We start from the raw sequence: 23,690 nt of genomic DNA on the forward strand, positions 1-23,690 counted from the left end.
CTCGGTGCTGCTCCCGCCCCTCGCTCAGCCAGTGAGCGGCCGGTCTGTGTGTGGGATCCAAACCCTCGGCGGGAGCGCCACCGCACTTCCCAAGTGGCGCACTATAGCAGTGCGCCACCGGGCCGGCCCAAAAAGAAGGAAATTCTGACACATGCTACAACATGGATGAACCTTGAGGACATCATGATAAGTGAAATAAGCCAGTCACGAAAGGACAGATACTGTATGATTCCATTACATATGGTACCTAGAATAGTCAAATTCATAGACAGAAAGTAGAATGGTGGTTTCCACGGACTGGGGGAGGGGAGAATGGGAAGTTACTGTTTAACATAGTTCCCACTGGGGAGATGTAAAGTTGCTGGAGACGGATGGTGGTGATGGTTGCACAGCAATGTGAATGTACTTAACGCCACCAAACTGTGCACTTAAACATGGTTAAATGTAAAAGGTTATGTTATATGTATCATACTTAAACAAAATTAAGCTTAAAAAAGTTCATAAAAATTATAGCAGTAAGAAAAGCAATAAAACATTGATATGTAAAAGAGCAAAGGACATGAACAGGCATCTCACAAAAGAGGAAATAAAACTAATAAATACATGAAAAAATGATTAAGGTCAAAGTTACCAAAAATGCAAATTAAAAAGGTAAAATTTTAATCCATTAAATAATCAAAATTATGTTAATTGGTGCTGGCAACAGCACAAATAAAGCAGGCCTCCTGTACCACAGAGGGCAGTATGAAAGGTTGTGCTGGGCACAGACTCATAAAACTGTTAAATGGGGTTTAACTATGGACCCCATAATCAAACACTGGTAGTTCTTTCTAAATTAAAAAATTGCTCTAAATATAGAAAAAACTGTATGCACAAAGGTTACTTTACATTATAAAACCAAGAAACTGGAAGCAGAAATAGATGTCCAAAAAAAATGCAACTGCTGAAGAGATAGGAAATATCTACTGGGTAGGTTATTATACAACTGTTAAAATGAGGACTATGAAAACTGTATAAGAAAATGGGGGGAATAAAATATTGAGTGTAAAACCATATGAAAACATGACAGCATACAAGCTTGTGAGGGTACATGTGAGAATTGTGAGGCCAAACACGCGAGCAGGAGAAAAAGCTACATGAATTAAACCAACAATTTTGCCCCCACTCCACTTAGTGAATACTGGCTCCATAGGCTGATTTCTTTCAGATGGTCTCAATTTCTACATACAATCAAGCGCCACATAACAACATTTGAGTCAGCAATGACAGTGGTCCCATTTGAGATTATGATACCATATTTTCACTGTACCTTTTCTATGTTTAGATGTGTTTAGATACACAAATACCATTGTTTTACAGCTGCCTACAGTACTCAGTACGGTAACATGCTGTACAGGTTTGCAGCCCAGAAGCCACAGGCTACACCATAGCCTAGGTGTGTAGCAGGCTTGACCACCTAGGTTTGTGTAAGTGCACTCTATGGAGATCACGCAATGATGAAATCAGCTAACGGTGCATTCCTCAGAACACATCCCTATTGTTAAGCAACATGTAACTGTACTCTCAAAGTGTTAGCACACTACTGGACTGACTGTAATTCTAATAAAAGATATAAGCTTTTCATACAACACTGAACTGTACCCCTAAACACAAGTCAGCTATACCTCAGCTGGTACAGAAGAAAGCTCCTCCATGCAGAAGGAAAATTAAGTTTTCTTCCACTTATAGAGAACTGTTATGTTGGTCTCTTAGACAGACATGCTCTACCGGAGAGATTTTCATGGGTACTTCTGACTATAATCTTCACCTTAAACAATTTTAAGAACCCTACAAATGATGTAACTCCCCAGCATCCACTCTTCCCATCGCCACTGCCATGACTTAGCCAGGTATTCATCAGTTCTCATTGGAGAACCATAAGGACTGCGCAGTCGTGTCCCCCGTCCGCTCTCCCTAACACCAGGCAGTGGCACTCAACATTTCCCTTTCCCACCACTCCCCACCTCTCCTGGCCCTCTAGCCACACTAGTCAGTTCCTCAAAACCACCATGCTCTCACTGCTGGTCACTTGTACATGCTGCTTGCTTATTCTTGCATGGTTTATAGTCAAAATTTTGAAAATCTCTTCTGAAGTTATAATTCAATTTCCACTCAAGCACACCGCAACTCTTAAACAAAGATTCCCATTTTGAACTCTGGGCAATTCAGTATTGAAGAAAAGAGTGCAATTGCCTTTTGCTGTCTGCTAGATTCACACAATCGAGATGAGTTGAGTCTCTGAGCCTCCTTGAAAAATTTCAGTACTAATGAGCTCATTTTCACTCTAAGTTCAGATGACTGGGGACAGCAGTCAGAAAGGACAATTCTGAATTCAGTTTAGCTGCTTCATTTTAGTGAACTAAACTAAATTCTAAACTACGAATAATGTATCATTGTCTTTTACATAAGTCTTACATTGATGTTTCTGGTCCTTTTTTCCAATGCTGTTTTTAATGGGTTTCAATATACATATTTAAAATCAGAACTTCAGCAAGGTAGATAAAAAATGAACTTTGAAGGGTTTCATTTCATGAAGTAAACTAAATTGTGAACCACGAATGATGTATCATTGTTTTTTACTTAAGTTTTTGGCTAATGTTTTTAAATCATTTTAATAGTGTTAAATCAATGAGTTTTAAAATATGCATTTAAAGCCAGAATTTCAGCAAGGTAGATAAGAGATGCACTTCCAGTTGCTTCATTTAAATAAATTAAACTAAACTTGTGAACTAGAAATGACATATCATTGTTTTTTACATAAGTTTTATACTAATGTTTCCAGACTATTACTTTAATTCTGTTTTCAATGAGTTTTTATAATAAGTATTTAAAAGCAGAATTTTAGCAAAGTAGGGAAAATATGCACTTTCAGCTACTTGATTTAGTAAATTAAACTAAATTCTGAACTAGGTTTAAAAAAAAAAGACAATTCTATGAGCTCCTGAGGGACCCATAATTTGGGCCTCTTAGACTCTCTTAAACCAAGAAGCCCTTACCTGACATACAAGTTCATTAAATGTCTTCAATTCACTTCTATGGTTTGGTCATAAATCTTTACACCTGCTTCACTCCCCTTTAACTATTTAATCCACTGAGGATTAAAGACATACATAAACCTGAAGGAAATTTATCATTCTCATCACTTCCTCAACTACATCATGCGATGAACTGACCTGTAGAATTCAAAGCACAATATATGTAATACAATATTTTATATTTAATATTGTATTTTTAATAATGAACTTGATTGTTTTTGAACATTTGCTGCAGGTACCCATTTTTAGCAAATGGCCTTTTCCATGTTCACACCAAACACCTCCAATTCCTTCCTGGCAAGTGGTTATTTTTACTAGTTTATATAAAAAAATTATTTTAGGGCCGGCCCGGTGGCGCACTGGATAGTGCGCCGCTTGGGAAGCGCGGCCGGCAAGTGGTTATTTTTACTAGTTTATATAAAAAAATTATTTTAGGGCCAGCCCGGTGGCGCACTGGATAGTGCGCCGCTTGGGAAGCGCGGCGCTCCCGCCCGAGGGTTCGGATCCCACATACAGACCGGTTCCCGCTCACTGGCTGAGCGAGGCGCGGGAGCGACGCCAAGGGTTGCAATCCCGTTGCCGGTCCCCGGTCCGGTATGGGGGCAACACTGAGGGTTGCAATCCGTTGCCGGACACGGAAAAAGACAAAAGACAAAAAAATATATATATATGATTTTAGTAAAAATGTCCTCTGGGCTGTGTCCTGCTGGTCTTTGTTCCATAGGCCAAGGATGAAATGTCCCTCTAAGTGTGCAAGAAAGAGAACTCCTGGCACAGTAAACTGAAGCAGACAGAAGGAAGCAGCAGGGCACGGTGCCTGGTTCTAAAATCCTATCCAACAGGTAGTTACATGATATGCTAGAAAAGAAAAAATGCCAAATCTGACAGGTGGAAATCTGTGATTTGTTTTGGCTATAAAGACAAAGCCACTCATACAAACTGTCAGTTTCTTGGCTCCACTTATTTCGTATAAACCACCATGGATGCACAGGAGATAAAATACAGAGTGGCCTGTGAAACAGAGGAGCCATACTTGGTAATTCCAGTTGTGAAGATACAGCCAGGAAAAAAGATCAGAGCACTTTGAAGGATTTGCTTTAATAGATGTTAAATATATAGATTCCATTAACTAACTATTAGCCTTGTAGTTAACATATTTTTTAAACCAGATAATTCTAAAGAACACTTCATATTCTTACATTAGAAAGAATTATAAAATTAGATCTGGGACAATTTGACAATGTATTTGCATAGAAAAAATCCAAAGCTGAATTATGTAGGTTTTAATATGCAGCTTATGTTACATGAAATTGCTCTCTTTAAAGCAAGCATTTTGTATATGCAATTAATTTTAACTTAAAAAGAACATTTCAGGGAAGGAAACATAATGTTGAGTAGAACAATTAGAACAAATCCCATAACCAAGAGATATTACTTCTCATTTTTCTGTTATGTTTTACTTTGCTTGAACAAGATCATTTAAGTACCACAATCAGGGCCCATAACTCAGTTCGGTTTTATTATATGATAAGATTTAAACCCTGAAAAAAAAATCTTGACTCAGTTTCCTCTACTATAATAAGTGGCAATAATCATAGTAATCTAGCTACTTCTCAAGGATATTGAAGTACATAGTTGGTTTCCTACCCAAATCCATTTCTCCTTCTACCACCCTTACTGTTACAAAGTCTTGTTTAACTATTTACCCTCCTCCCAAGGTCCTGGTGATGAGAAACAGTACCCCTCCCCAGCCCAGTCAGGCTAATTCCATCCCTCTTGCTAGTGACCAGGTGAGGCATGAGCAGACGGGGCAAATCTGCTGGGAAGGTTTCTGGGAAAGGGGTTCTAAATTCTTAAAAAGCCATATGCAAGGAAATCCTTCCCTTCTGCCCGTGAACTGAAATATCTCTTTGACAGCCATCTTGGGGACCAAGGGAAACCAAGAGAAGAGGTTAAGCTAATGCACTAGCTTCATCATCTGTTCTATTGCTGAGCTGCTGAAATAATCAGCCCTAGAACCCCCTAACTTTAGCCTTCCTGTTTTGTGAGATAATAAGCCCCTTTTGTTTCTGGACATTTTTACTAAGCTTTCTGTTACTTGCAAAAAACAAGCCTGATTCATGTAAATATCCTTAAAAGGAATTTAAAACTCCCTAGGAAAGAATACCTTGAGTTTAAAATCTAAGCAATTTGGAATTTACAGGGATATATTCCTCTTAGTTCTAGTTACTCACCATTAAAAAATAATGGTCCTCAGGTTCAGCTCTAAGATATTTGAAAACCACTTGTTCCATGAACCTTTCCATAAGATCCCAGTCTTCAATGATTCCATGTCGTATGGGCCACTGAAGTAAGAGAAACCAAACCGTGTCAAGCTTCAGCTCACAACACGAACAGCAACAGCTTAACCACGTGGACACAGAAGAGAGTGTGTGCTATCAGAGAATAAAGGTCTTTCTTTGTGAAATTAATGTTAATTCATGTAAAGAAACAATGGGCATTTTAAAAGAAAGATTAAGTTATATTATTGTTTATATTCTACTCCACCCATTTCTAAGCACAAAGAATCACCTTAACAATGGGGGACAGATGGAAAAGTGCAGCTAATTTACCATACAATTGGATCTGGAGCTTTTTTTTTTAAAGAAGAAATGTCTGTTCAAATAATGCTAGTGTTTCTTTTTGACTAATCAGTCTGCAATCTTCCAGAGGAGCAGCTCTTGCTTTCATGTGTGACCCAGTATCCCCTGAGTCAATTCTGCCTTCCAGGGCTTTGTTAATTTGCTTGATTCTCCACTCAAAAACACCCCTATTCGGGCCGGCCCGGTGGCGCACTGCTACAGTGCGCCGCTTGGGAAGCGTGGCGGCGCTCCCGCCAAGGGTTCGGATCCCACATACAGACCGGTTCCCGCTCACTGGCTGAGGGAGGTGCGGGCGCAGCACCGAGGGTTGGGATACCGTTGCCGGCCAGTAAAAAAGACAAAAAGGAAAAAAAAAAAAACACCCCTATTCAAAAACAACCACCGCCACACCTCCACTCAAACATAAGGATAAAAACACATGCCACAACTCAAGAATACTATTTCTAGATAATCTACCATTCTGCATTGTTCATTCTACCATTCTGTCTTTGGCTCTAAACTTAAAGAAGCAAATTCCTGTCAGAAGGTTACCTTTGTAGCGTAAGTAGGTTTATCAATGGCTTCGTCCCCTATGAAAAAGTCAAGGTCATCAACTCCCCTCAGCACTCTCCTTTGGGCTTGGTCAACTACCTTTGCCGACTCTCTGATGGCGATACCTTAAAAAAAAAAGAACAAAGATTTCCATCACTAACCACATATATTTGGATGATCGAGAAAGTATAACATAATCTCTATGTATGTACAAGTAAACATTCAATATTAGGATTTTATCTGGGGTGGCAGTTGTTCACTGAAAAGACACTGTCAATGAGCACATACAATAAATAACACAAAACATGTTATTATACTCTAGTATTATTTTCAGTATGACACAAAAGAACTCTTTAATGTTGACAGAAGCTATATTACTAAATTTCTCAGTTTCATTTGGAAAAATCTCTCAAGACTGTAAGTGAAATGCCTATGGATAAAACATTCATTAGTAGGTTCCAAATTTTAAAATGCAATGTAGATGGGGACAAGATTCTGTGCAATACAGAAAAGGAGAGTCAACTGAAAAGTAATGTCTACATGCTCTTAAGTCATTTCATAAAACTATATCTGATAGCCTTAAAATGTATTTCTACTCTAGTTATGGTGGGGGGGTGGGAGCAAAAAGCTGTGACTTCCAATTAAAAGGAAAAACTAGGCGGTTGTGGGCAAATATTTATTGCAAAAAGAAAAGTACAATAATCAAATAACTATTATACAATAATTTTAAATATTAATGGCTTTATGACACATTATTTTAATAAGATCTTAATCTTAAATATTTGGGAATAAGTAATAAATAATCACAAAAAACTTCACTCCAGAATTTAACATCTAAAGAAATGCAGAAGGCTTCATAAAGATTCAACTTTCCATTTAAATTTCTAACCCATGATCACACTCATATTCACCCCTCAGGTCTCTATATGCAAATGCTATCTTCTCCCTTGGAGTCTCCTTGACAACCTGGCAGTTCTGGACATGTTTTTGGTGCTTCCATTGGCTCTTCTATCCTTCCATTAAGGTAGTTTTTACAATGAATTATAATTGTTTATTTACAATCAGTCTACCAACTAGGCTGTAGATTCCTTGAAGTCAGATAACAAATCTTTTACTGCTTACCTAGTGGCAGGCACATATCTCAATAACTAATAAAAATAATAATAACAATAATAACAATAGCTTATATTTGCTGAGCACTCTGCTAAGCATTTCATTTTGTACACTTTTTTTTATGCTATTTCATTTAATCCTTACAATAGCTTATTAGGTAGGTACTATTACCTCTATTTTACAGAAGTGGAGATTTAACCAATTATCAAGGTCACACAGCTTCTAAGAGACAGGGCCAGGATTTGCACCCAAGCAGGCTGCTGACTATCAGAGTAGGCCCTAGAGAAATATTTGTTAAATTAGTATTCTACTCCACTAAAACATTTATTGTGGGTTTGAACAACGTTCAAACTATACCTAAATAATTCTAACATAAACCTAATTCCCTCAGTATACTAATGGAATCTCACTCCCTTAATATATTTTTGATGAAACTGTGGTTCTCTAGCACCAAACAAATACAAGGGTACTTCAAAAAGTTCATGAAATGAGTCATGTTATCTTTTAATTCTATTTTTCCATGAATTTTTTAAAGTACCCTCATATAAGTCTACACTACATTTCTCACATTAAAACATCAAAATCCTTGTGACTGATTTTCAGCGGGGGGTCAATGATGTTTCTGATATAAACTGATTCCTTCAAACAGTCCAGCCAACTTCAATTTTTTCACACAGCTGCTTCATGAAGCAGAAATAACAGACTTTTAAGTTACACAAACCTAGGTTTGAACACTGCACTCAATGCTTACTAGTTAGTTGACTAAAGTTATTACTAAGCCTCAGGATTGTCACCTCTCAAATAGGTACACCACCACCTATCTGGCAGGGTTGTGAGGATTAAGTGGCATAATGTTTTCAAAGTGCTCAGCAGAGAATCTGCTACAAAGTAGTATTCAATGAATCATATTATCTGTACTAAATTGGAGCCCACAAATGTGACTGGCTGAACACTTAAATGGTACCTAGATACCACCATTCCGGAGAACTGGGAAATGTATTATTAAAATGTGTCTATCCAGCAATTCCACTTCTAGAAATTCATTCTAAGTAAATAACTGAAGAGTAAATAAAGGTTTATATATACGGAAAATCTTTGTAGAACTAATGGTAATAGCAACGAATTGAGGGGGTAGAGGAAATTAACTGACCAGAAATCAGAGATTAGGTAAATAAATTACATCAAATCCTTAGAAAGAGCTACTAAGTAGCCTTTCAGAATAATATGCACAGTATGACTCCACTTTGGTAAACTTACAGAGTTCTACATGTATATCTTATGTAAATCCAAAGAAATAAGATGTCTAGCCAAAAGACTAACACTGGTTAACCCTGGGTGGTACAATTATAGCTGCTTTTGCTTTCTTCTACTAAGCATATTGGTTTTTACAACTATTAAAAAATAAAATAAAAGCTATTTTGTTTGTGAGCTAAAGCAGTCACCGTTACCACTCAAATTCATTTACCCTAAGAATGTTATTTCCAAATGTAAAGCTTTTAAGGTAACTCAGGCTGTAGAATGTTCTCAAATAGGAAGCTACTAAGTTTGCTGTAAACTTACCTTAAAATATATTCCAAAACAAATTAGTAGACATATACAATTATTTCTAAAAACAGATTATCTGGAATCCCCATTTTATTACAAAGGCAGAATAACAACAAAGCTATAAGACTGAACTTGAAGCCATTTTCTTAGAAAGGCATCTTGAGGTAACAGGCTGAAAAGGTAAAAAAAAAAAAAATACAGGGCAGAAATCACTTTGTCCACCTCCTTTTCTCACTCCAGTTCACTGCCACATTTAAAGTCTTGAAGCTTTCAAGTTAGAAAACGGTGACCTAAATCTAAAAGACACGACTTCCGCAGGACTGAAGAGTACAAATGAAGTAGAAACGCAGGGGACTGAGCCTAGAGAGTCTAGAATCAGAAGTGGTGAGTATGCAGGGACCGTGGGGATGAGAATGGGCTAGAAAAGTCTGGTGGGCCATAACTGACTAAGGTAATCTGTAGAAATAAATAAAACCCACCCCTGAAAACAGACCACAAAATTCAACAGCACACTGACAAGACACCACACAGAACCATCTGATGAAAAGGACAGGCATTCTCAAAGGGCCACTGGCAAGATAGTCTGCAGCAGACCTCAAAAATCCTCAGACAATTTGCCAGTATAAGTGACAGTTTCTATCATCTGGGCAAGGTTAAACTTTATTATGCATGAATTTAGAATTCTCCTGCTAAGTCAATTTAACAGAAACAAAGACGACAAAAGCAAAATGATTCTGCAATTCATGATGTCACTCAAGTTTAACAAAAACTTGAGCGTAATATATTTAACTAAAAGACAAAAACCACCACCTTAAAGAAAAATGCTAAACTTACTGAAAATGAAACTATGACACACAAATATTTAAACAACAACAAAGTAAATCTTATTTCTCCCAGAAAGGTAAATCAAAGCATTCTGATCCCAAATCACAGTAGATCTATAGTGGCCCCTAGACATAAAAACAAAAAACATAAAGTATGCGTCTTTTAACTATTACACAGGAAGCAACTGAATCCATGCAAGAGAGTAAAAGTATTTAAAGCTGATATTCAAATCTTTTATATATACCTATGTAAACCAAAATGTGGCCCAAACAGTCCTCATAAGCACGATGGAAAAATGTGTCCAAGAGAATAGATACCAATGTTTTCTGTAGAATAATGATTTATGTCACTCCAACTATATCCAGCATATCATATCCAGCAGTAACATGAAGTCCCTCTCCAACTGAATATCAAAAAAGGCCAAGAGGAGAACCTGAACTTTGACCCCAAACTGGCAGTAATAAAGGGGTATCCCTCTTCCCCTGCTGGAGCTATATCAGAAAAGACTTGCAAAACACAAAATTAAAATAAGATCCAGGAACTTATAACATAATACCCAAAATGTCCGGGTTTCAATATAAAAATCTCTCACCACAGAAAGAACCGGAACATCTCAACCTAAATGAGAAAAGACAATTGACAGACAACATTGAGATGACACAGACATTACAAATATCAAATAAAGATTTCAGGAACCACCATAAAATACTTCAATGAGCAATTACAAACACACTTGAAACAAATAGAAAATAGAAGAAAGTTACAGCAAGAAAATACAAAGTCATAACAAAGAAACAAAAGATATAAAGACAAAACCATATGGAAATGTTAGAACTACAAAACACAATACCTAAAATAAAATAAAAAAATCTCAAGAGATGGACTCAACGGCAGAAAAGGACACATGAAAGAATCACTGAACTTGAAGAAAGAACAACAGAAACTGCCCAGTCTGAACAGAGAGTAAATAGACTGGGGGAAAAAAAGAAGAAAAAAAAAAAAACAGAGCCTCAGGAACATGTGAGATATATAACAAAAGATCTAATATCCATATATCATAATTTACAGGAAAAAAGAAAGAGGTAGTAGGGTTGAAAAAGTACTCAAAGAAATAATGGCTAAAAATGTGCCAAACTTGGCAAAAAAAGAAATAAACCAATAGATTCAAGACTTAGCAAACGGGCCGGCCCGGTGGCGCACTGGAGAGTGCGCCGCTTGTGAGCGCGGCGGCGCTCCTGCCGAGGGTTCGGATCCCATGTGGAGACCAGTTCCCGCTCACTGGCTGAGCGCGGTGCGGGCGCAACACCGAGGGTTGCAATCCCGTTGCCGGTCCCCAGTATGGGCGCGACACCGAGGGTTGCGATCCCGTTACCGGTCAGTAAAAAAGATTAAAAAAGGAAAAAAAAAAAAAAGACTTAGCAAACCTCAAATAGGATAAATCCAAAGAAATCCATGCTAAAACACATTCAAGTCAAATTTCTACAAACTTCTAAAAACTAAAGACAAAGAAAAAAAATTCTGAAAGCCTCCAGGAAATTTCTCATCAGAAATCACGGAGTCCAACAGGAAGTAACATTTTTCCAAGTGCTGAAAGAACTGCCCACCCAGAATTCTATATTCAGCAAAAATATCCCTAGAGAATGAAAAGCAAATCAAGACATTTTCAGATGAAGGAAAACTAATAGAATCTGTCACCAGCATAGCCACTTTAAAAGAATAGCTAAAGGGGCCAGCCCGGTGGCGCACTGCTACAGTGCACCGCTTGGGAGCGCGGCGGCGCTCCCGCCGAGGGTTCGGATCCCACATACAGACCGGTTCCCGCTCACTGGCTGAGCAAGGTGCGGGCGCAGCACCGAGGTTTGCGATCCCGTTGCCGGTCCCGGTCCGGTACGGGCGCGACACTGAGGGTTGCGATCCGTTGCCGGACACAAAAAAAGACCAAAAAAAAAGGAAAAAAAAAGAATAGCTAAAGGAAGTTCTCTAAAGAGAAGGGAATGACAAAAGAAGGAATCTAGGACTATCAGAAAGGAAGAAAGAACAATGGAAAGAGCAAAAACACAGATAATAACAATTATTATCTTATCTTTTCTTTTCCTCTTGAGTTTTCTAAATTACGTCTGGCAGTTGAAGCAAAAATTATAACACTGATGTGAATTTCAATGTATATAGAGGAAAGATTTAAGATAATTATATTAGAAATGGTTGGGGCAACAGGGGAAGGGAAAAGGTACATAAAGGGAGGTAAGGTTTCTATATTTCACCCAAACTGGTAAAATGCTGACACTAGAAGACTAAGAAAAATTATGTATACAAGCATATAATGTAATTGCTAGAGCAACCACTTAAAAAGCTATACGAAGATGCACTCAAAGACACCACAGATAAATGAAAATGAAATTATAAAAAAATGCTCAAGTAATCCACAAGAGTTAGGCAAAACAACACAGAGAGACAAAAACAAAAGAATAAATAGAACTCCACTAGATAGGATATGGGAAAAAAAAGAAAGAAACAGAAAAGTCAAAAATAAATAATTACAATAAACGTAAATAGTCTAAATATACCAATTAAAAAGACAGATATTAGCAGAATGGATTAAAAACATGACTGAATTCTGCTGTCTATGAGAAACTCTCTTCAAATGTAACCATACATATAGGTTGAAAGTAGAAAATGGAAAAAAGATATTGCATGCAAACATTAATCAATAAAGAAATAAATAAAGCAAGCATGAATGGCTATACTGCAATCAGAAAAAGTAGGCTTTAGAGCAAAGAAAAGTATCACTGATAGACAGGGACATTACATAACGATGAAGGGTCAATCTATCAAGAAGACACAGCAATCCTAAATGTGTAAAATATGTGAAGCAAAAAATGATAAGAGAAATACATGAAATGTTTGCTCTGGGAAAGATCCTGCGAAGATGAAAAGACAAGCTACAGACTGGCAGGTATTATTCCAAATCACATATCTGACAAAGGGACTCACATCTAGTATATGTAAAGAACTCTCAAAACTCAACAGTAAAAATACAAACAATTTGATTAGAAAAAGGGCAAAAGACATAAAAAGATATATCATGGAAGAGGACGTTCAGATGGCAAATAAGCACATGAAAGATGTTCAGCATCACTAGCCATCAGGAAAAGAAAAATTAAGACCATGATGAGAAATCACTACACACTTGAGCAGCTAAAATAAAATAAAAAAAAATAAGAAATAAATAAATAAAATAAAAAATAAATAAGAAATAAAAAATAGTGACAATATCAAATGCTGGTGAAAATATCAAATGCTGGTCTTGAGAAATTAGATGCATAGCTGGTGGAAATGCAAAATGGTATAGCCACTGTAGAAAATACTTTGGCAATTTCTTTAAAAAACGAAACATAAACTTACCATACAACCTAGCACTGCACTACTCAATATTTGCCCCAGAGAAATGAAAACTTAAGTTCACACGAAATCCTGTACATAATTGTTCATAGAAGTTTTATTTCTAATAGCTAAAAACTGGAAACAACCAATATGTCCCTCAACAGATGAATCTTTAAACGAACTGTGATGCAGCCATACCATGAATAACTACTCAGCAATAAAAAGAAACAATCTACTGATAAATGCAACAACTTGGATGGATCTCAAGGGCATTATGCTAAGTAAAAAAGCCAAACTCAAAAGGGCACAAACTATGTAATTCCATTTATATAACATTCTTGAAATGATAAAATTACAGGGATGGAAACAGGTTGGTGGTTGCCAGGGATTAGGAACAGTAGAGGGGAGAGGAGTAAATGTAATAATAAAGGAACAGCATAATAAATTTTAAAAAAGAAAAGAAAGGAACAGCATGGGAGAGATCTTGGTAGTGAGGAAATAGTGCTGTATCTTGACTGCAGTAATGGTTTCAGGAATCAACACATGGGATAAAATGACACAGAACTATATACACATTGTACCAATGTCAGTTTCATGTTTTTAATATTGTACTAGAATTGTATAAGATGTAACATTTGGGGGAAACTGGGAAAAGGGTAAATAGGACCTCTCTAAACTTTGCAACTTCCTGTGAATTTATAATTACTTCAAAATAAAATTTTTAAAATAAAGTTTAAAAATGATTTAAACAAACTAGAAAATAAAACACCTCAGTTAGCTGTTTTTGATGAATCAAAACTAACAAAATTAAACTCAATTAAGAACAATGAAAAAGTTCTGCAGTTAAAAAAAATTTTTTTTGTATGGTATGGAATGTGGGTAACCAGAAGAGATAGACTATTTTCCTAAATGCTAAAAGACATCTGAGGTCAAAAAATCATCTGAGGGCAATCTGAGAAAGATCATCAGGAAGAGTACATTTAAGGGAAGAGTACATCTAAGGATTTAGTTATAAATTTTGTATTATTTCTCAAAAGAATGTTATGTATTTTACTAAAGTCTCAAGGGATAAATAATTTCTATCTCATATAAACTGTAACAGAGAATTAAAAAAGTGAACAAACTCCTTTTATGAAGCCAGTATAATCTTGACACACAAACCAGATAAAAAACAGTACAAGAAATGAAAATTACAAACCAATCGCACTTTTGAACACTGATGCAAAACTCCTAAGTAAATATTTGCAAATACAATTCAGCATGTACTTCGCATTTCATGATCAGGTTTGTCCCAAAAATGCAATAAATAACTGTTTAGTATTTTTAAAATGTATTAATGTAATTCATCATATTAAAAGCATACACGACCAAAACCATATGATCATCTTAATAAAGAAAAAACCGTAAATAAATGTCAACACCCAATCATAATGTTTAAAAAACAAATACCTCTGATTACTCTAGGAAAAGAAGAGTACTGTTTTAACCTGAAAAAGCATTTCCACAAAAACGTACAGCAATCTAGCAAAACACAAAAATCTCATTCTCTTTAAAGTGAGAAAGACAAAAGCACCTGCTATCTCTAGTTCCACTGACTATTTTACTAGAAGTTTTAAGCAACACAACAAAACCAGGAAAAGAAACGAAGTATTAGGACTGGAAGAGTCAAAATAATCATTATTTGCAGGCAGTATAATAGTCTGCATAGAAAACTTAAAAGAATTTGTAGTCTATTAGAACAAATAAGAGACATCAGAAAGGTTGCTGGATTCAAAAGCAATTTACATATGCATTTTATAGCATTCCTATATGCTGGCAGTAACTAATTAGGAAGTGTAATTTTTTTAAAATTTTCACCACAGCAACAAACATATAAAGATACCTAAAAATAAATCTAGCAAAAGGTGTGTAAGAGAATAAAGAATATTATAAAACATTACTGGAAAACACAAGAGATATGAGTAAACAATAAAACACATATACCATATTCATGGGTAATATATACACATATACTCAGGTCATGGATATTCACATCTAATCCTTAGATGTGAATACGGACAGCAATATTCAACTCCTGTCCATGAATGTCAAATTTCTTATCAAAATTTTCCCTAATTAATCTATAAATAAGGTGTTTCTAGTCTAAACCCTATTATAATTTTTCATGGAACTTAAACTGACTCTAAAATGTATAGTAGAGTAAGGACCAAAGCTATTCGGATTAAGAAAAATGAGGAACCAGATGTAGTGGATTGAATTATGTTCCCCCAAAACTCACTGAAGCTTGAATTGTGTCCCCCAAGTTTTATATATTAGGAACTTGGCCCCCACTGTGACTGTTAGGAGAGTGGAAAATCCTATTTTGGTGATTGAAAGGTGGAGCCTTGAAGAGTTGATTAGATTGCAGGACCATGCCACAGTGAATGAATTGACAATGGTGATCAGGGGCATGGTTCTAAGGGCTTTAAAAGGAGACAGAGGAGAGTCCTCTCTCTCTCTCTTGCTCTCTCTGCTCCACCATTTTTGCAGTGGGATACTCTGCCATCCCTGAAGTCACCACGAAAGAAAGCCTTCAATAGATGTTTCCTGGACTCTGGACTTCCTAGCCTCAGAAACTGTAAGCAATACATTTTTTTTTATAAATCATCCATTTTGAAGTATTTTGTTATAAGCAACAAAAACAGACTAATACACCAGACCTACCAAATAAAGACATATAATAAAGTAATAGTATTTAACACTGCAAATTTGGAGCAGAGACCGATAAGCACATCAATGAAACAGGGACAGCAAAAAATATTACCAAGCATGTACAGTACCTCAATATGACCAAAAAGGCATGTCAACTTGGAATGTACTCTTCAATAAATGGTGTTGAGACAACTGGCCTTCCACTTGGAAAACAAAGAAAATTAGCTAACTCTTTTACATCATATAAAAAAATTAACAAAATTTTCTTAGAAGGATATAGAAATTCTTTATGACTTTGAAGTAGGAATGCATTTTTAAAATAGAAACAAACTACAAGACTGAAAAATTTAACCATATCAAAATTTTAAATTCCTAGATGATAAAAAAAAACATTTTAAAAAAATATCATAGAATAAGAGAAGATATCTGTAACAAATTAGTATTGAGCATATATAAAGAGTTCCTATAACCCCATAAAAAAGAAAAAAAAACAATATAAAAATGGGCAAAGACATGAACAGGCAGTGAAGGTACTCAACCTACTAGTAATCAGAGACACAAATTTTTTAAATGAGCCATCATTTTACATTCATTAGACTGGCAAAAATTTAAGTCTAACAATACCGAATGTTGTCAAGGATGTGCGAAAGCAGAACTCTCACGTGCTGCTGATGGGATATAAATCAGCACAACCACTGGGAAGAGCAACTTGGCAATATCCACTAAGGATGAAGAGGTGCACACTCTGTGATGAAACGTTCCACTTCTGATTATTTCCTCTTGGAAAACTAACACATTTGCATAATAGAGAAAACTAGAAAATGTCTAAATGGAAAAAAAACTGTATATTCATGTTAGAATTCTGATCTAGATCTGTATATATCAGCACTGACAAATCTTTAAAACATAATATTGAGGATTTTTTTTAAAAGACAATGCAGAAAGTTAGTTACAATAGGATACCATTTTGGGAATGTTTAAACTCACAAAACAATGTACCCTTGTGTATGTAATGTAAGGATAAAACACAGACTATAAACCTACCAGAAAATATCCAATGGAGGAGGGAACAAGCAAGGAAAGAGGGGAAAGGACTGGGACAGAAAATTGAAGGGGCTGGCACTCGACCTGTAAGTGTGTCATTTATTTATTTACTCTGACACAAAGATAAAACAATGTTACATGTTCATTCCAGGTGCTGGGGCCACGAGTCTCTGTTATATTTCTTTTGCATTTTTTGGCCAAAATCAATTTTGTTTTGTTTTGTTTTCTGGCAGCTGGCCCATACGGGGATCCAGACCCTTGACCTTAATGTTATAACACTGCACTAGCCCAACTAAGCTTACCAGCCAACCCCAAAAATCAAAGTTTTCCTTTTTTTTTTTTTTGTCTTTTTTCATGTCCGGCAACGGATCGCAACCCTCAGTGTCGCGCCCGTACCGGACCGGGACCGGCCACGGGATCGGCCACGGGATCGCAACCCTCAGTGTCGCGCCCGTACCGGACCGGGACCGGCCACGGGATCGGCCACGGGATCGCAACCCTCAGTGTCGCGCCCGTACCGGACCGGGACCGGCCACGGGATCGGCCACGGGATCGCAACCCTCAGTGTCGCGCCCGTACCGGACCGGGACCGGCCACGGGATCGGCCACGGGATCGCAACCCTCAGTGTCGCGCCCGTACCGGACCGGGACCGGCCACGGGATCGGCCACGGGATCGCAACCCTCAGTGTCGCGCCCGTACCGGACCGGGACCGGCCACGGGATCGGCCACGGGATCGCAACCCTCAGTGTCGCACCTGTACCTCGCTCAGCCAGTGAGCGGGAACCGGTTTGTATGTGGGATCCGAACCCTCGGCGGGAGCGCCGCCACAGTCCCAAGCGGTACACTGTAGCAGTGCGCCACCGGGCCGGCCCCCAAAAATCAAAGTGTTAACAGTCTATTAATAAAATGTAAAACCACTTCAGGGCTCAATCTCTATCTCCAGTCTGGCTGGATCTCCTCCCTGAGCATAACCTTTTAGCCAGCTTCCTGCTGCACCTTCACACCTGAATCCTTCAAATGCCCACTTCTAAAATGTGCTTATTTTCTCCTAACCCCTCCCTGCTCCTCCTCCATCCTCTTCCTACAGATGTGACCCCCATACTCTCCTCTGCCTGAAACTGTTCAGTGACTCTCAATATTCTCCAACAACTTCAAGGAAAAAAAAAATAAGGAAAAACTTTCTTCAAATAATCAAGCAAATTTGCACAGAGGGCCGGCCCATGGCTCACTCGGGAGAGTGCGGTGCTGATAACACCAAGGCCCTGGGTTCGGATCCCATGTAGGGATGGCCGGTTCGCTCACTGGCTGAGCGTGGTGCTGACAACACCAAGTCAAGGGTTAAGATCCCCTTACCGGTCATCTTTTAAAAAAAAAAAAAAAAATTTGCACAGAAGCTCAAACAAACCAGACACAAGCAGAGCTGGCCCTGCAGAGCAAGGACAGGGCTTATCAACTCTCCAGTTGCCAAGCCAGGCCCTGACGGAGGCTCTCACAACCAGTCTGGAAATTCCTGGTGCACAAAATAAAAGTACAATCCCTTAAGAGGACACTTCAATGTCCTTCATCACCTGGCCTTTCTCCCCATTTCCAACTGCATCTGCTGCCGCTCTGCTCAGAACCATGCCCTGAACTACCACCAGTGCTTCTATGTGTGCACACACACACCTGCATCTCACCTCGGTGCCCGTCACAGTCAGAAAGCCCTGCTCCAGCACTCACCATACATGCACACAAGCTCCACCTTTTCTCTTCTGATGCCACTTTAGCACATATGTCCTGAACTTTGCCTTGAGAATGGGGGGCCTATGTAACCAGAGAAATTTTTCCACTCCCAGCACCAAGACAGGCCGTGGGCCAACTGTCCAAGGTAACCGCGGCCCTCTACCTATCCAACACCCTCACTTCTGCGTAAACATCTCCTAACTGTGCCTCCTGAAATTCAGCCAACAACAGAACTGCTCTTTTACTCCCACTTCTTTGACGTTTTTATTATCTTTCTAGCTTCTATCACTGCTAAGGTTCTGACAGCACCAGTCTGAGGGCTCTCCTGCTTTTTGACAATGAAGGAAATCCTGCTAGTAACTGTCTTCAATTCCCCTCTTAACGATGACAGGTTAAATGGGGCAGCCAAATGAATGCTACTGACAGTCTTAAATGGCAGCACATTAAAGCAAAGGGTGTGAGGTCAGCCTTTTACAGCTGTTGCACTTAACGAGGTTAAAATCTAATCTTCTGCTCTGAAAAATCAGTAAGTCCAATTTACCAACTCAGCGTGGAATGATCGAGTTCTGGGGCATTCATATTAATAAAATTCACAATTCATCCTACAGAATGCCAATTGTTATAGACTGAAACGTGCTCCCCCAAAATTTGTATGTTGAAGCTCTCACCTTCAAGGTGACTGTATTTGGAGACAGGACTTTTAGGAAGGTAATTAAGGTTAATTGAGGTCATACGGGTGGGGCCCTGACCCAACAGAACTAGTGGCCTTATAAGAAGAGGAAGAGACACCAGAGAGTTCTCCCCCGACCATCACTCCCCATTTGCTCGCACAGAGATAAGACCACGTGGAGGACACAGTGAGAAGGCACCCCTGTAGAAGCCAGGAAGAGAGGCCTCACCAGAAATCAACCCTGACAGTACCTTGATCTTAGACTCTGAGCTTCCACAACTGTGATAAAATAAATTTCTCTTGTTTAAGCCACCCAGTCTGTGGTATTTTGTTATAGCAGCCCTGGCAAAGAAATACACCAGTATAAAATGAGGACACAGCAGACCAATCATGCCTGTCACCAAGGACAACCCATTCATGGCATCAAAGTGTTTAGATCTAGAAAATCAAATGCATCATCAGTTACCCAGCAAGGAAAGAACGAGAATGAGGTGATTTAAATGTTCCCAAGGAATCGAGAGTAGACTTTCTAGTGATCTCAATGCCCATATTCACCAAACAAGGCTTTAGCCTCTGAATAAATACTAATCAAGCTCCTTCCCTCCAGCCTTCCTACACTGTCATGCTCCGTACTGGTCACAAGAACTTGTCATTACAATATCACTGACCCCCTCCCCCAAACAACTTATAATTTCTAATATCACCATTTAGGGAACAGAGTTTCACTTCACTCTTGATAGAAATAGCTTACTCTTCAGGGCACTGTCTCCAAGTAATAACCTTGAATTCAGATAGTTCCAGAGAATTCTACCCTAGGAACAATTAACCTGACCTTGGGGAGACTCCCATGAAAAATAAAGAGTGGGTAGGAAGAACTCGTGCCAAAATGTGAGGACACTTCTTCTTTTAAACTTATCATTGTCTACTGACGAAAAATTAAAGACAGGACACTTCTAAATAATAAAAACAGTCATCAGGTCTCTCATTCCCACACACAAAAAAACTTTCTACAGAGTAAATAGTGCAGTACAATAGCTGTTCAGACCATGAACTTGCTGAGCTAACACAACTATACACGTACATAAAATTACGAGTTAACAAAAAAAAAAAATTACAAATTAACCTTAATGAACCAGATATACCTTTTCTAGGCAGTTCAGTTATTTGTGATTGAATGAAAGGCCCCTCCCAACCTCCCAAGCTGACACTCCAATGACGGTGACAAATGGCTCTATGAGAAGGGAATCAAAGGACTAGAAAGTTGCGGGTGGTTTTAGGTCACAACTACAGCCTATAGAAACACTCAAGAACTGAGTGTCAAAATAAGTAACCCTTCCCAGTAACCAGAATAATCTTCTAGAAGAAGATGGGATGTAAAGTAATATACCTTGTAAACAGAATTAGAATGCTTAGCACAATTCTGAGAAACACAATCCTTTATAAATCCGAGGGTAGAGCTTTACTTACATGAAGGAATAATGAACTGTGGCTCAGTGTTGCCTGCGTAGCCAAGCTTGGTATACCTAAAAGCACAAAGTCATCAACACAGGTTTAGATAATAATACTCTCATCTACATTTCATTAATGTCTTTTATTATAAGCTCTCCAAGTCCTAAAACATGAGCCTCAGAATACTCCCTTGAAATTAAAACAAACAAAACTTGTGGTCACTGAGAATCAAATACTAATTTCAAATACAAAAGCAGTCACAAAAACTTAAAATATTATGCTTGTTTCTATTGGAAAAATAGAAACTTATACTAACACGTAAATTACACTTGTGTATCTCTAATAACTTTAAAAGTGTTTTCACACTTTTAAAAATCTTTACAAAAACCCTCAGAAGTAGATATTATCCCAATTTTGCAGATGAGAAAACTGAAGCACTGAGAAGTTAATAAAAGCTTCCAAAGCCAAATAGCTAGTGAACTGCAGAAAAAGAACCAAATCTAAACATGCAGGCTAGTTCCGGTGCTGGCTCTCTAGGAAGCATACTTACTTCCCAAACTTCCTGAACTTTTGAGGGGGTGAGAAAATGATTATATAATTTTCTTTAAATGTCATGGCATATGTCTAGGAACAGCTACTGCCATCTCCTGAGAATCATCTGACAGGAGCATCTCCTTATCATCTCATTTCAGAAGGAGCCCATTTTCTGTCAAGATACCCTGTATGATAGATTCCAAAAGTCTTAACTAAAACAAATGCCAAAATACCACTATCTGTTCCAAAAGCATTTGCTAATCTCCTAAATATATATATATATATATATATATATATGAAGGATGGGGGGGGAAGGGAGAGACACCACTCAGAACCATCTGCTGAAAATGAAAAACTGAAAAGCAAAGTAATTGAAAAGACTCATCAGCTCTTCCTTTCTTATTAGAACTACAGTACTCTAATTAATAGTAAAGTCTGGACAACCAAGCCATCATTCTGTAGTAATGTTTATAATGAATAAAAATTCTTCCTAGCAGTGTTGAAAGTAGCTTTATTAATTCATTTTATTTTACAAATTATCCCATGATGCTTAATATTAAATTTCTTGATGTGGTAATATTTCTAAATTCTAATAAATTAATTTTATGAATTCTAAATGTATATTACTATATGCTAGTTTTACTATTTTTGAACACACAGTGAATGGATAAGGTTTGGGGAGACAAAAATAGCAAGTCAGCTCTTTTTAAATCAGGCCTTACTGCTAGCCCCTACAGGGTCTGAGATCTTCATGCCACAAAAGCCAGGGTGCAACCAGGCCCTGAGACGCCTCAGGTCCTACAAAGAGTTTCTGGAGGCGAGACCCATCTGAAGTCCTCCCAAGTTCCACACACTACGGAGCTGCGGACAGGGTACACAACCAAGTGGACCCACAAGTCCCCTGATCCAGGGCTCACAGACCGGTAGGGAAGGTTTCAAAACCAAACCAGAGCCCAGGAACTTTCCAGAAAGGAGGCAACATAGAGTGAACTTTAAAAACTACAGATCATCCTGAATTTGACCATCATTCTGGAAGTACATTCTAAATAATAAATACAAATAAACTGAATTACTCTCCCTTGCTAAAGAAGCCTACAGAATCCAACAAGCAGGTCAGAAATAACTAAAATCATCAAATCTAACTTTTTGGTTTTAACGAGCCATGTCAACCACCCCACCCCCCCACTGCCAAAAATTATGTACCTTGCATCTAAATAAATCTACTTTCCTATATTGTTAGATTATGGGTTCCATGATGACTGGAACAGGGTCCTTTTTCATGGTTCTATTTATATCCCCCAGCACAGTGCCTAGCATGTGGCAGACACTCCATAAGTAACTGCCAAATGAATTATTACCAAATGTAAGAAAAGGTAATCACTGTCAAACTGTTGCAGGAACGACGAGTGTTTGAAAGAGAGGTGCTGAAAGTCAAAAGAATTTGACTGAACCAGAAAAGACCAGACATCATTCAATACAATCCTCTACTTACAGATGAGAAAACACTTGTCTATAGGTAATAGCTTTTTAAAAAAAAAATATCTAAACATGGTAAAATGTCAACACTTATTAAAAATAGATGCTAAGTATCATCAATGTCTTTTATACTATTTTCTTGTATTTCAAGTATAGTCGTGTCCCTTAACAATGGAGATAACGTTCTGAGAAACGCATAAGGTGAATTCGTTGTCATGCAAACATCATAGAGTGCACTTACACAAACCTAGATGGTACAGCCTACTATACACCTAGGCTATATGGTATAGCCATTATAATATTATGGAGCCATTGTCATACATGTGGTCCATCGCTGACCAAAAGGTTATCTCTACAGTGCATGTCTCTATATATTGTATTGGTTAAAACCACGCACTTTGGCACCAGACTGCCTGGGTTCAAATCCCAGCTCTGCTATTTGCCAAATGTGTAACTTTGGGCAAGTTACTTTATCCATCTGTATACCAGTTTCCCCATCCTGTAAAATGAGGAGAGTAATGCAACCTACTTCCAAGGGTTAGTATGATAATTGAGTGAGTTAATATGTATAAAAATACTAGAACAATGCTGTCTGTACAAGTTTAGTTACTATTATTTTTACTATAACTTTTCTTTATGTTTGAAATATTTCTTAGTTGAAAATTTTGAAAGGTCAAAACAATGTGTTCTGTGTCCCAAGTCATAGTGTTCATTCTTTCTGCTGTACACCATGAATAGCCTAATTTGTATAGTGGTAAGAATGAAACACAGAAATGAATGGTATGTCTAGGAGATAGCAGATACCCTTCAACAACTATCCCTCATCTCCATCCCAAAGTTTTGTACACTGAAATCATAACTATGACCCATAGCAGCAAAAGGTCAGACTATAAAAATGGACTTGAGCACCTTCAGGCCCACAACTCTAAAATTCAACTAAAATACTGATGATGCCACCCAGCAACAGCTGCTAGAATGTTGAGATTCCGAA

The 23,690-nt window shown here is 37.9% G+C and overlaps 1 protein-coding gene across 2 annotated transcripts in view; it reads right to left on the reverse strand.

Moving 5' to 3' along the window:
• Window positions 1-20,761, reverse strand: part of LOC103594572 (actin-related protein 3B) — a 67,775-nt gene extending 47,014 nt beyond the window's left edge. Inside the window, exons 1-3 of one of the 2 annotated variants that reach the window (XM_008577806.1) lie at window positions 20,708-20,761; window positions 6,248-6,372; window positions 5,309-5,419 (exon numbers count right to left, since the gene is read on the reverse strand). In XM_008577806.1, the coding sequence (XP_008576028.1) occupies window positions 5,309-5,380 (72 nt within the window). In that variant the 5' untranslated portion in view covers window positions 5,381-5,419; window positions 6,248-6,372; window positions 20,708-20,761. The remainder of the gene's footprint in view (window positions 1-5,308; window positions 5,420-6,247; window positions 6,373-20,707) is intronic. The other variant, XM_008577805.1, reaches the window with a different exon arrangement.
• Between the last annotated feature and the right edge of the window lie 2,929 nt (window positions 20,762-23,690).

Source organism: Galeopterus variegatus, unplaced genomic scaffold, assembly GCF_000696425.1.
Source record: "Galeopterus variegatus unplaced genomic scaffold, G_variegatus-3.0.2 Scaffold1579, whole genome shotgun sequence".
NCBI classification, from domain to species: Eukaryota; Metazoa; Chordata; class Mammalia; order Dermoptera; family Cynocephalidae; genus Galeopterus; species Galeopterus variegatus.